This window comes from Papaver somniferum, chromosome 5 (assembly GCF_003573695.1).
Source record: "Papaver somniferum cultivar HN1 chromosome 5, ASM357369v1, whole genome shotgun sequence".
In the NCBI taxonomy this organism is placed as follows: domain Eukaryota; kingdom Viridiplantae; phylum Streptophyta; class Magnoliopsida; order Ranunculales; family Papaveraceae; genus Papaver; species Papaver somniferum.
In genome coordinates this window covers 155,703,152-155,717,352 of record NC_039362.1, presented here as the reverse complement: position 1 = coordinate 155,717,352, position 14,201 = coordinate 155,703,152, and the positions used below count along the sequence as shown (strand labels likewise).

Here is a 14,201-nt window from a genome sequence, read left to right as displayed (position 1 = left end):
CGATTCAAAACGACTGAAATGATACAACGATTCACCGGAATCACAACTCAAATTCCGCCTTCTTCTTAGAATGTCTTCCACGGGACTCGGACAAGGTCACTTTCCAATGGCCGAGAACGCGAATACATGAAGAAAAAAAAGTTGAAACCTAAATTACCCGTTTTAATCATAATCTTTCCCACTTCATTTGACAGTAACATTATGAGCGCCATAAAAAGGAGATATGGTCAAAAATGACCTGCTCCCTGACCCTCCTCCAGGGCAGAAATATACGAAAACAAAGAGGATTGGGTTCCACCACCACGAGAACGCTTTAATGGATCCGTAACTGCATTCAGTGACACACCCTGTGCCTATAAAACCCCACACTCTCACTCCTTCTTTAATTCATCCCATTCAATTATTACCATCACCAAGATCTCACTCACTACACACACAGTCCGGCAGCATTACTCATAACTAGTTAGTATTCATCATGGCCATGGGAAGAGGCAGTGATGCAACAGTTTCAGTTTTGATCCTCTGTCTATTGGTGCTCCAAACTGAGATGGTTCAATCTGTCACCTACACCGTCGGTGGTGCTGGTGGTTGGACATTTAACACCGCTAAATGGCCTGCAGGCAAGCGTTTCAGGGCCGGTGATGTACTCGGTAACTGAACTCAGCCTTGATTCTTTTTTTACATGCAGATTTTTTTTTTCCAAAATAGTCATTGTCGTTGGTTTATGTTACTACTAAAGTTGGTAATTCACTGTAAAATCGGCCTCTATCAGATTTTAGTGAAAATTTTTGTCCAAAGCTTCCGAAAATGACCTTCCTTGAACCAAACTTTCAGTGAAGTAGTCCACTGTAGTTGATCTGGATGTTACTAACTTGACATTCTGTTTGTGTTTTATGTAGTATTCAACTACAGCCCTCAAGCCCACAACGTAGTTCGGGTAAACGCGTTGGGATACAGATCATGCAAGACTCCAAAGGGTGCACAAGTGTTCAGGTCAGGGAAAGATCAGATCAAGCTCCAAAAGGGTGCAAATTACTTCATCTGCAACTTCGTTGGTCACTGTGAATCTAACATGAAGATTTCTGTCACCGCTATGTAATCTGTTTTACAGTAGTATGTTTCCATCTGCACTATGTTTTACGGATTAAGAGGACTTAAGAGTAGCTATAAAATGAATCCATCCCCACTTGGAGAGAAAGAGAAAGACTAGCCTTTGTAGTCTATGAGCTAGATGAGTAACAGTGTACCACCACTGATGAAATAAAATCTATTATTAAAGAAATTAATGCTGCTGTTTGGTATCAATGTGCACTTGAAAAAGCTAAGCTACTTATGGTATTTATACTTTCACATTTTATGATTTCAGTTCAACCACAACTCAGATCAATAAGTTTTCACCCACTGAGGACTCTTCCGACTCCGAGAGATCTCACCCCACCAGTTTTTTTTGAAGTTACTTTCTCAGTTTTATTTGTCAAAGTTTTGAATGTGACAAGGTGAATGAGACTGGTCTTAGGACGTGGTTGTGGCTTAGATCAGTTACATATGAATGATTTTTTAGGGACCATGATTTTTTTTTGAGGGGACCATGATTTTATTAGACCACCTTTCCTATAGTTATATGGGGTGTCCTAAAGTGTTGAAATGACTAATCTATCCTTAGCCTAATTTAATTTAAGACTAACCTAATAACCACCTATATATATAACCACCGCCTCCTCCTACCACCGCCGCCGATTACCACCATCACCATCTCCGATTATCACCACCACCAACCACCGATTACCACCACCACCAACCACCACCACCTCTATATATATATAGTTTAATTTAAAACATTAACAAAGATATTCTCACAAACCCATTACTTGTCATTCGTTTTTGGTTGAATAAATGAGAAGTAATCATCAAGATGAGTTGAAAGTGGAAGTTGCAGAGAGGTTTAATAGAGTTTTTTTTTTCAAAAAAAAGTTCGGTTACGTCGCAAAACGTTTGGTTTCGTCGCAAAAAGTTTGGTTATCACGAATTAATTTTTCTTAACCGAACTCAGAGTTCGGTTGATTCGCAAAAAATACTTTTAACCGAACTCCTTGTATTAGAACAACACAAGTCCATAAGTTCGGTTCCTTCGCAAAATAAGGATATCACCGAACTTAAAGTTCGGTTGGTAGAGCAATTTGGTATGTAACCGAACACACAAGATGTACCCAAATAAATTGTTAAGTTCAAAGTTCAGTTACCTACCATTTTATATTAAGTAACCGAATATAGCACTGTAACTTTGGTTTTTTTTTCTTTTTTTTTATCCGTGAGTTCGGTTAGATACCCTTTTGGATAAAAGTTTGCGAACCAACCGAACTTCTTACACTTGGAATAACTTTTTTTAACATAAAATTCGGTTGGATAGTTGGTTGGTACGAACTTTGCATACCAACCGAACTATGTACAATTGGTAAAATTTTATTTTCACGTAAAGTTCGGCTAGTTATTATTTGCAAAGCAACCGAACTTCTAGACCCTAAAGTTCGGTTACATTGCGGGCAAACCGAACATTACACTGTATGACCAAAACCTCCATTAACGAGCGAGTTCGGTAACCTGCGTGTTTGGAAAACGTAACCGAACTACATTTTCAGGTGTGTTCGGTTACATGTTCTTGACATATGGTAACCGAACTTGCCCAAATCTACATAAAATTTTTCATTTTTTTTTTAAAGTTTGGAGCAATTAAACCAACACTATCTAAGTTTGAAGCATACCTGATAAACCAAATGCTCTTCCTCCGGTTGTGGTTGGTAAAATCCATCGTTTTCATCTTGAGATTGAGTTTGGGGAAGAATACAATCACCATCTAAGAAATAACTCATATCCGGATCATTGTGAAGATTAACAAATACTCTAGGAGAGGAAGGAGATGAAGATTCAAATGTGCTATCATCAATTGAACTTGAATACTCAAGATTAGTGAACACAATTTATTTTTTTTATTTTCCATGTTTTTCTTCTTCATCTTCTCTAACTTTACTCTCTCAATAATTCTACTTCTTTAACTTAATCATTTCACTAATGATTTCACTAATCATTACCCAAAATTAATCAAGAGGATAATTTAGATATTAATATAAATATCTAGATAAAGGGTGACCTAGATTTACTTCTAAATGTCTTACTAAAAATAGAACCATGGTCCCAAAAAAAAAAACCATGGTCCCAAAAAAGAATCGTTCTTAAAAATGAAGCAGCGAGGCCTCGTTCATATATGGGTGACATGAGAAGCCCATGAATTAATATTGAAATTATATGTAGTGCTTAGTATTTTCGCTGCTGTCATCTTGTCAAAGGACTGCTGGACGATGATATCATGGGCTACAAAAAATTTGTTCATGAGATTCAATCAAATTATGCTGCTGAAGTGGATGATTTCAGAAGCTATGATAACATTAGCAACCACATTATTCAACAGTGTCCTTTGGGGTCAAATAATCAATTTTCTGAAAATTTCCCAATCAAACTAGAAAGCCAGGGAATTTACCAAGGATCAGACGTGAAGGTATCGAGTTCCGCAAAAGTTGGCACTTTTACCTTGGTTGGAAGTGGGACAAGCTTCTGAAATGTTTAAGAAATGGTTGTTAAGCGACACTAAGCCTGCCTAATCACTGAAATTTACCAAGGAACAAGAAACTTAAACTGTCTTATATATTTTACAACATAACACCTGTATATGTATGACATTTCTCCAACTGAATAGGCCTTGTTCTCTGGTGAAAATCCTAGTGGTTAAACTGGAACAATTACTATTATCATCTCGAACTGATACAAAAGTTAGTTAATTGATATTCGACTTTGACGATACCTAGGTAGCTCCTAACCCTCCCTAGGAAGCAAGGGTGGATAGACAAATAATTTATAAGCACTTCCTATGAACAATAGATGGCCCAGTCTCATCATAGTCGGCTTTGGTAACATGTTGGTTTTGAGGGAAGACTACTTTGGCAAGTATGGCACCTCCCATCCACGCTGAATTCTTCGCCATGTTCTCAGGCATGTACTCCGGAGCCTGTTCATTGTTGACAATGCAAATTCCACAAATGAAATTACTACTATAGAAAGAAATAGATGGGGAGACAAAATTAACCCATTAAACACAATTTTGGGGTTTTGTAATTTATACCAACTATTTATAAAATAACACAAAATGTACTGCATTGGAAGGTTGGGTTGGGAAGCTGAGAATCGTAAAAAATATTAGTAGATTAGATTTGACGACAAAGATACCTTAACAAGAGTAGGTCGGATAGCTGAAGAGCAGAGATTAGCTTCTTTCTGGAACCTCTCTTCAAAGCCTAGACAATAGAGCAGCACACAAAAACATCAGTCCACAAGGCTGAGCTATTCTAATTTACTCAAATATAAGAGTACATACTTATAAAGCACTTATGATGTTTTGACACACTCCTATCTGCAAAGCACACCGAAACTCCTCACATATATATTGCGCCCGGTATATGTTAATAAAATCAATAAAGCCATCTATAGACGATGTTAATAACTTCAACAGAGGCCATTAAACATGAAATTTTATGAACATGAAAAAACCCATTCAACAGAGGCCAATACCTGAAGCAATCAACGTCTTGTGTGTATGCAATCAGGTGAAGTTAAAGAAGTACATACCAATCATAGACGCAGTGCCACCGCAAACTACTGTGCTTTCCAATAGCTGACGGTGGTTTTCAGAAGATACATTTGAGATACAACGGACAAGCTGCTCAACAATCCCATGCTCCTCCAATCCTAATATAGATGGTTGGAATAGAGCCTCACCAACAGTATACCGTTCTTTCTCTATGGTTATCACCTAAACCATTAAAATGAGTTGATAAATTTTCACACCAAAACAAAGACAGGCTGCAATGGTAAGAACTATTTTATCGTCCTACATTGGCTCCATTGATGATTCATTCTCAATAGTTATCCTTCATTCTCTACAGTTATACTGACTTTTACATTTTTGATGATTCAGAACGTGTATTTTTTAGATTCCAGTATTTGTGATACTCATTTCTCTTGGCTCAGAACATGCCTCCAATGATACTCTCTTTCTTAATGTTACTCCCCACTTTCCTCCCTCTCCACTAGTCAAACTTTCCACTTCTTAAGATGTAGAGTCAGAAAGGCCAAGGTACTCTCCAAAAAAAGATGTAACCAAATCCTTAAGCAAAAGGATATTAGATTCAATCAAAATGCTAATATTACCAGCTTCTGAAGTATAACTGCCCCTTGGTTCAACATTTGAAAGATTTCATTCAATTACTGCAAATTATAGGAGTACAAATGCTTATATTATTATTGTGTTACGAAGTGGCATAGTTTGAATTACGCATGTATGTTTAAGAAAGCATCTAATTGTTTCAGCAGACATATGCAGAATGTCCCAATCTTTTATGTAAATGAAAAAAGTCAATCAACACTAAGTTTAAAAGAGCTTGAGAAACACAGGAATGGACTGTTCTGCCTGGGATTGTCTGAGGTAACAGCAACAAGTTTCTAGATTCGCGATGCATGTGTGAACAATTTGAAATTCAATAAAACTTAAATGTGCTAATATAAAATATTTCATAATATTATTCAGTTGGATGTCGCTTTCCCCATCTTTTATGTTTTTGTCTTAATGCTATAAAAAAGAAATTATCAATAGCAAACCTGTCCATCTGGAAGCGTATGCTTTTCCCTCTGGCATGACTTCTGGGTTCCCTCGTAAGCAGCTTGATCTTCCGCACAACATGCATATAGCTCTTTTAGCCTTTCAACATCAGAAAGAGATATATTTGTCCCAGGATTTGATTTTTGAAGCTCCTTGGCAAGTAAATTAGTCAAGTCAATACCCCCAATCTCAAATCTTTTCGAGGCAATATGTTGAACTGCACCTTCACACACTGGTGCAATATCTGGTAAAAAGAATAACAAATCGTATAGCACAAAACCATCAGCTCACCCAGCTGTAAATCCGGTTAAGATTTCCACAGATATTAATCTAATAGGCAGTATGGTAAGGGTTACTCCAATTAGCTACTGAAACACAAACGGCCAGCATCTTTTACAATATTAATCGATCAACAAGATCGGTTACCTATTGCATTACAGGAGACATATGGATAATGAATTCAGAACAAAAAGATGAAAAATTAATATTTCATGAGAGGAAAAGACCTAGTAAGTTCAACAAGGAATTTTGCAAGACAATTACAGCAAAAAACAACGAACATTTTGAGAGATTAAAACTACAAATAATGGAGATTCTACATACTAATTTAAAGAGGAAACCTAGGACCAAATTAAGGACACCTTCGGAAACAAAAAACTTAGCTACTACAGTTTTTAGAGGTAAAAACATAACAAAAAGGCATTTGACCTTCAAGCACTTCAAAGCTAAACCCTGGTATAGTTAAGTTTCTAAAACCCTGAACTAAGAGCCCCAATGGTCAAGAACTTGGCTACTTTAGCTGTTTTCTGAGTATCCTTATTTCTGGTGTGTTTTTCTCAAATGTTAGGATAATTTACAAAAATTCATAAAAATTCCGTATAGTGGCAGTTCCTTCTCAATCTTATCAGGACCCAAATTAAGCCTTTTCCAATTTTCTTTCTCAAAACAGTCCAATGTGCATCAAAGAGCTATCCCGACCTATCATCGAAGCTAACTTGTGATCATTAACTCGATAGCCGAACTTAAGAATGAAAGATAAGACAACATATTTGCTTAGTTGTATACCATTACAAGTTCCAATTCGAAATGAGCTCTTACCTATCTTCCCATGCCCAATATCAACGGTGCAACCAGAAATGCGTCCCAGTGCATAGAGTGATAGCACTGCTTGTTCAGATGCATAAAAGCCCGAGATATTAAATGTTTCAAACATCAATTGCACCAAGCGTTCTCTCAGAGCCTATAAGTAAAAGTAAGCAAAACATTTCGGGATGTGAATCTACTGATGAACATATACCAAGCAAGCTTTTTACCAGCAAGAAAATTGCAGTAAGTACTCGCATATATTATAATCATTAGAATAACAACATAAACCTGTCAAAGCTACAATTATATTAGAAATTCGAATGTTACCATGGACCATAATTAAATTCCTACGATTTATTAGTTTTTCCCTTACTCTTCCCAGTTGCCTGGCCATCCAGATTAGATTGTTTGCAAGTATTAGACTACCTTAATTTTTAAATAGTTTTGGCAAGCATAAGTTCACTAAAAGAAAATTGAGTTTACCAAGTTGCCCTATTTAGTGGATATAGTCCTTTGATTAGTTTGGATATGTCTAACAATGACACTTTGTGTTTCAAAGTGGATTCACAGAGACATACTCATATCGGAGACCCGTGGACATGACAACAGCATTGCTAGACGTTAGAGTTTAATATATTTGCGATTAAGTTCTACAAAGCATGATTTGATATAAGGAAAATGAATGAAAAACAAGAAGAAGACACATGTATAGTTGTTACCATTTCAATTTACTACAAGAATGGATATAACATTAACTTAACTCGTATCAATTGCTATATAGATGGAGTCCTGTTGTTTAATCAATATAAAACTCATGTATAGTTGTTGATTTTCCCGCTGTTTGAAGACCCCGTATCCACACTCTTACTGGTATCATTGTTATACAGGTTTAATGATTTATTTCCACAGCAGAAAACAAATTAAATATTTCAATGTCCAATGAACATATTTACCTAATGATTCCTGATAGCACAACAATACGAAAAAGTGCAGGCGAAACTCTATCGATGATCATCCTACCTGATGGCAATTCTTAGCATATTGCATGCTCAGTGTTCCTACCAGGACATTTAAATGATTGCCCATGTTTACAACAAATTTGATGCAGGGCATACTGTGCTCCTTCAGTAATGTTTTCTATGTAGGAAGTTTCACTAGTTTGATTCTTTAGGAGGGAGTTTCAGTTCTTCGCAATTCTAGCACATAAAAATTTCATCGAGTCTCTCAGAAGGCAGAATTTTATTTTTATCCTAAGATTTATAAGAAAGAGTGTTAAGTTTTACCCTAGACTTGATTATCTGGGTCGTATTATTCCAATTTTTTTCCTATCTGCTTCTATCTGTTCGACTGCATTATTCTAAAAGTTTAACTTTGAAGAAACCCATAAAAATTAGTTGGTAGTCCAACATCAGATCAATCACTACTTCTGCTACACGTATATTTGGCTGTGCACAACTGCTATCAGCCTATCACATGCATTAGCATTTTTTTTAAGCAAACGAAAAAAGAATCAAGTCCCTGGAACTAACAAAGACCAAATAGTCCTTCGATAAATAACCCGAACAAAGGAAGGATAAGACTTGCTAACCTTTGGTGTTAAAAGCGGATCTGTAAACAAAACCTGTCCCTCATTTCCAATCTCCCACCCAAGACCAGTATAAAGAACATGGTGTAGCAAGTCTTCCATAGCATCCCAGTCCCGAATAAAACCCCTCACTACTGGATCAATTGTGACATCGTCCACTACAGGAATATCACTTAACAAACCATCTTCAGGCATATGTTTCATTTGAGTAGGGATTATCTGTATAACATTCAGCAAGTATTAGAAAATGGTATCGAATGAACAGCTTTACACGATAATGTAACCAAAAGACAGTGCTCTATCAGAGGAAGTGAAGTTTGGGAGAGTGGAAAAGGATGCAGAACTTCAAATATAGTTGCAGAAACATTAATTTTCAGAGCTGTAGATAACAAATGTACTGCTTCTCTTACAGACAGAAACGAAAAGAATCAATTTGTAGATGGACACATCCCAAAAGTGTGATATTTGATGGAGGCTGTCCTAATTGAAGTTAACAGAAAACCCTCAGTTTTTCCCAACTATAAACACCTTAAAAGTCTTGTTAACGTTGTAGATTAACTACACAACCGCATTTAAAATTACTCAACAATAATTACTAGGCCTAGGTATATGACACATCGACACTCATTGAATTAGATACCCAGTTTGCAAGCAGTATAACAAAATCTTTATTCTACAAAAAAAAGCTTCAGATACAACTTCATCAACATATTAATCATTAGTTACTAAATTGACAATGGAATTTTTGCACAAGTCAAAGACACCCTGCGCTGATGTCCATATATTTCCCTGAAGTGTCCAATCCTGGGTCTCTTCTTAAGTCTTTCTCCAATAATTTCTAAGCACAAGATTTCTCCGAGTCACACTACAGACAGATCCAAGACCTAGTTGACATCTACAAATCGTTTGCCGATTCAATTGAAACTCCTACACCTCACTCATTTGCGCTCCGAAACCTTCCCCGACTCATGATGTTAAAAACCGCTGCTCTATTCAGACTCATTCGTGTGCTAATGTTCTTGGTCAACACCTAATGGAACCAATTTCCATGGGGCGATATTGCTGGCTATGTCAAAATTATTCGTACTCCAATACCCGATTTTTTTTTCAAAACCAAGCTAAGACAACCAAAATGCAACTAAAATGGCCAACTCCAAATTTGTGTCCTCTGTCGTGGGAGCATTAGGATGACCATATCCTGTAAGTGGGTGACTTAAAGACTTGCTCTTTGGTAAGTATCTATGTTCTTTGTTTCATTTTCAGTCCACCAGTTACTCAGGATTCTAGCAATATACATGTGTCGAGGACCATTACCTAGACTAGAGCAAACAAATATATATGCGTATCCAGGAGATCAAATTGCATCCAAAATTAGGTTTACAAAATGAGACAAAAATCTACAAGAAAAGAGTTGCAAGAGTAACTCCTTATCTAAACAATATACAAGATTGTAAACAATAGTTGAACTAGAAAATGTTTCGCCACATCCTAATATCCCCAAATTCACAAGCGAGACCTAGGAACATTTAAACTGCACCTGCACTTAATAGACCTAATTTTCTAGGGTTACCTTTTTCTAATTTTAACAAAGAAATGTAACTCACAAGTTAAAATTGTTATCTTCCTCTAAAAAAAACTGAGAATAGTTCGAAAGAGATTAGAAAGAGAGAGAACCATGGTGGGAGCTTGATCTGGAAGTGCGAAACCTGCTTTGAGTAGCTTTGAGCCGGCATCAATCACCACTGCCTCCATTGCTTCAGAGGAAGAATGAATCTACGAGGGTTTAGTGTTGGATTTGGGAGATAATTACCAGTGGGTTTAACTTCGTTTCCCCCTCGTTTCCAATAGGCGGGAACCTAGTCTGATCCCAACCCAACTTTGATCGAAAGATGTTCGCCTTTCCGTATTTCAAATCTTAAATTTTCTCGATGGCCCTTGTCTTGGACCGTCCTGCTGGACGTGGTATCTTGTGCGGTCGGAGAGTGACTGTGTGGGGTGCCCAAAATTCTCACAAATGCTTCATGCGCCCCGCCCTCAGTTTTGGGGATAATGACTCCTGGTTTGGCAGTTGGCACTACCCTAAGGATTTTTTGTTTTGGCAAGTGAATTTTAGAGTTTTCAATCCTGTGGTAGGAACGGACAAAAATCTAATAGCGTGTTTGGATACAAACACAAAAAGTTAATTTTTTTGTTTTTGGAAGTCATTCTGAAATTGTTTATCGAAACTAATTTTTGATTTTTTTGCTTTCAGAAATCAAAAAACAACTTCAGAATGTGTATCCAAACGAGCTATAACTAATGATCGGCTTCTCTGTTATTATTTTTTTTACTGGCAAAAGAAAATAATACTAAACATTAGGTTTGATATAAGTCTTTGGTCAGATTTACTAGTAGATAATCTGGGGGCACATATCACCATTCTCCAACATTACATAAAGCACATACAGATTTAGCAAGATAATCGGTTGTTTTATTGCACACTCTAGGAACATAAGTACACTTCCAGTTACATCGTTGTTTACACAAGTGACCACACATTTTAACGGAGATCCAGATTGCCAAGGTAGATCCAAACCAGTATTGATAGACATAACTAAACTTTTACAGTCAAAGATCACCTGATTCCAATTTGGAGGTTTAGCCCACTTAGTAACTTCTAGCTAAGCCAAGTTTCATCTCGATGAGCGTAAACTACTTCCCTAAGAACTCCCTTTTCTGCGACATACGTCCATGCAAAGTTTCTTGTTAACATTGCAATACCGACTAGAGAGAAAGATTTCCACAAAAACATCCACGATAACTTTTAAAACATCTGCTAGTGGAGGAATTCAATGACGATTCTGATCTACTGGGTTTCTAATATGCAAATTATGACGAGAAGGACAAGAAGAAAATGCAATATTAGCTAAATACTTAATAAGTGGGAGTATAATAGAATTAGGATTAACCGTTGCATGCTGAAAGATCAGTTGGCATTTATACTTACAAATATGCCAACTAGTTTTTGTGAAACCATGAATTGAAGGATAATGTAGACTAAAATTAATAGCAGAAGCCGAAGAAGTCCATGAAACAATTCATTCATGAAGAGTACAATGCTATTGAATGTAATGATAATGCTGGGGCAGATAGGCTCTCCATATAGATTTGGCAAAAGGGCCACTGAAGAAAATGTATTCATATCTTGTAAGTGATGTGTATTACATAGCACACATTTGAATTCATAGATAACAACAATTTGACATAAGTTACCTCTGACGGGGATTGCATTACGAATGAGTTTCCAGAAAATGATTTGCAACTTTTAAGGTATTTTTAGTTTCCAAAACTAACCAAAAAAAGGTTTTGGAAGAAGAAGGGGGGGTTAGTGGTGAACCTATAATATGACACAAGTGATGGTAGGTATAAGTAGTGATGAAGTTACCAGGTCATACTAAAATGTATTCTGGATGTAATGGTTGATATAAAACTCAAGAGATGAGAAAAAACTAGCATGAAAGAGATAGATTCCATTGTGTTGCATCTGAATATATAAGCTTAGAAACCCATTGAAGATTATTAGTAAATGATCATCCCGCTTATATAATGTTGTAGTTTCACTAGGAATCCCATATATTGATGGAATCACTATTGCCCACCTGTCATTTACCAAATTGTTGAATAACTTGGATACCATGAGTTAATCTCTGTCAAATCCAACTAAAATTCTGAATGGCTGAAGGAGGATCTTACTTTGAATCATAAAAAGGAAAATATTTACTCTTTCCCAAGCTAATTTTGCTAGCATCGCAGAGTTGTAATGAGCTAATTGTTTCAAATCTAAACCTCTTAACATTTTTGGAAGTATCGTTTTTCTCTAAGAAATAAAACATTTATTATCGTGATAAGGAGAATTGTTCCACTAATCGTTTTCTATTTTGTACTTATAAGGACTTTAAGCTCAATAATTATTTGGACCTAAGAAATTTATCTTTCGTAGGAAATAAAAACCAAAGTCCTAAAATTTGGGAGGCATAAGCTCTAGATTTTATTTGTTAGTTGACAAAGGCATCAAGATTTTAAACTGACTTGAATTCGTCTATCGTAATATGATTACAACCGCAAAATGTAAATATGTTATAGATCATTTTGATTTTCGTAATGAAATTTTCATATTGCCTCTTGACTCGCTAGCTTGTTTTAGTGAGATATCGACCGTCTCAACGAAGTCTCAGGAGTCTTAGCGGGTTTCTCGGCTGGGTCTTGTCTTGACGGGATTGAAATACTCGTCTCGGTTATGGACCGAGACAATCTTAGGGAGATCTCGGTAATCTCAATCGAAATTGAATACACTGAGTGCAATAATAAATATCTTTTGGAGCAAGGAAAATTCCAAGTTACCTCTCGGTGAGATAACAATAACCTTGATCCCATTTAAGGGAAGAAAAAAAACAACCAATTGCAGGATCGACGAGGTTAAAAAAAAGAAAAAATAATTGGCAAAAGTAAAAGCCTACGTCATAATTTTGAAAAACAAAATCTCAAAAACAAATTACATGTAATTGCAAATTAAGAAGACGAAAAGGACCAAACGATTAACCTCTCAGTAAAATGGTTATGTGAGAAGGTAAGTGATTCCCACTCAATATTTTAGTGTTTTGATTGGTTTTTTTAGGTTTATAATAAAAAATTAGATTGCAATTTCAATTACAGGATAACAGTCGATAATCGGTATAGACTGTATGATGAACACAATGCCGATTGCAATGCTGGTTTTTGATTATTCAATGCCGACTCTTGTTGTCCCAATATATAATTTTTTTTTTTAATTTCATTGTCGTGATGTGATTATGATAGTGGTAAGAAAAGTTCGTTGCCCAAACTTGTAAAAGTTGATTTTAGACCTTTTTTTTTTAAATAAAAATTAAAAAATAAGATAAAGATGAAATCAAGATTAAAAGAATACCGAGGCTAAGATTCCACTATATACCAAATTTCAAAGTAATTTAATTCAATAATTATAATTATGCAATTCATACATTCAATATTTTTTTTCGAGTATGCCGACTGTGGTAAATTCATAAAAGTTTGCTAAAAGTTGGCAGTAGTTACAAATTTCTTATCGGTGTCGAATGGTGTAATACAACAGTGGGAATACTCAAAATTTCAATGGACTATGCCGACAAAAACCAATTTCATATTAGAGAATTAGTATCTTTGTTGGCGTGGATTTCGCAACAAGTAGATTTTCAAAATAACAATTGTAAATCGAAAGTGGGATATCAAAAGCCCTAAGCTAAGCATATGCCATCAATAAAAATCACAATTGCTCAACAAAAATCATTATATCAAAGCAAATAATCATAAAAGAATTGCATTAAATAAATAAGAAATACCACCTTTTCATTGTGAAAATAGCTTCCTCTGTCGTCTGGCAATGGGGTTTAGCTCCTTATATTGGAAACACGCTCAAAACATGTATTCATGGCTCAAAGTGTTTGCAAATGATGAAAAAGAGAGAAAATAAATAAAACCCGGAATTCGTAACATATATGCATTGTAAACCTACTATTACAAAAGGAATAGTAAGATCTGCCGGAAAAGCGACTGTCGTTTATATAAGAAAAGATAACGTTTAATTAACGACAGTCTTTAACAGATTTTTGTTATTCGTGTTCTTCCTCTAGCAATAGCAGAAAAACATTACTATAACTCGATTTTTCTCATTCTTTTTGCTCCCACAGGTCTTTGTAAACCCTTTTGTAATCTGGTGACAGTTAAGAAATATATTCTCGTGAATATTGTCTTTCCTTTTTTGACTTGTCACGCATTAAATTGCTGTTGAGA

General features: G+C 35.8%; 2 protein-coding genes across 2 annotated transcripts; one reads left to right on the top strand and one right to left on the bottom strand.

The window, feature by feature from the left end:
• The first annotated feature begins 373 nt into the window (after positions 1-373).
• Positions 374-1,305, top strand: LOC113278010 (basic blue protein-like). The gene is made up of 2 exons (XM_026526959.1): positions 374-650; positions 900-1,305. Exons 1-2 carry the CDS (start codon positions 476-478, stop codon positions 1,097-1,099), a joined length of 375 nt encoding a protein of 124 aa, XP_026382744.1. The 5' UTR covers positions 374-475; the 3' UTR covers positions 1,100-1,305.
• Positions 1,306-3,668: 2,363 nt separating this feature from the next.
• Positions 3,669-10,333, bottom strand: LOC113283305 (actin-related protein 7-like). The gene is made up of 7 exons (XM_026532520.1): positions 10,050-10,333; positions 8,379-8,594; positions 6,803-6,944; positions 5,704-5,948; positions 4,675-4,858; positions 4,276-4,343; positions 3,669-4,057 (listed from the first exon to the last, which is right to left on the bottom strand). The coding sequence occupies exons 1-7, from the start codon at positions 10,125-10,127 to the stop codon at positions 3,905-3,907; spliced, it is 1,086 nt and encodes a 361-aa protein (XP_026388305.1). The 5' UTR covers positions 10,128-10,333; the 3' UTR covers positions 3,669-3,904.
• Positions 10,334-14,201: the final 3,868 nt, after the last annotated feature.

Coding starts and splice junctions, on each gene's coding strand:
- LOC113278010 (XM_026526959.1), top strand. CDS start 476: ATGGCCATGGGAAGAGGCAGTGATGCAACAGTTTCAGTTTTGATCCTC. Junction 651..899: donor CAGGGCCGGTGATGTACTCG/GTAACTGAACTC, acceptor TGTTTTATGTAG/TATTCAACTACAGCCCTCAA.
- LOC113283305 (XM_026532520.1), bottom strand. CDS start 10,127: ATGGAGGCAGTGGTGATTGATGCCGGCTCAAAGCTACTCAAAGCAGGT. Junction 6,945..8,378: donor ATCCGCTTTTAACACCAAAG/GTTAGCAAGTCT, acceptor TTTTACTTATAG/GCTCTGAGAGAACGCTTGGT. Junction 4,859..5,703: donor ATACGCTTCCAGATGGACAG/GTTTGCTATTGA, acceptor TTAATGGTTTAG/GTGATAACCATAGAGAAAGA.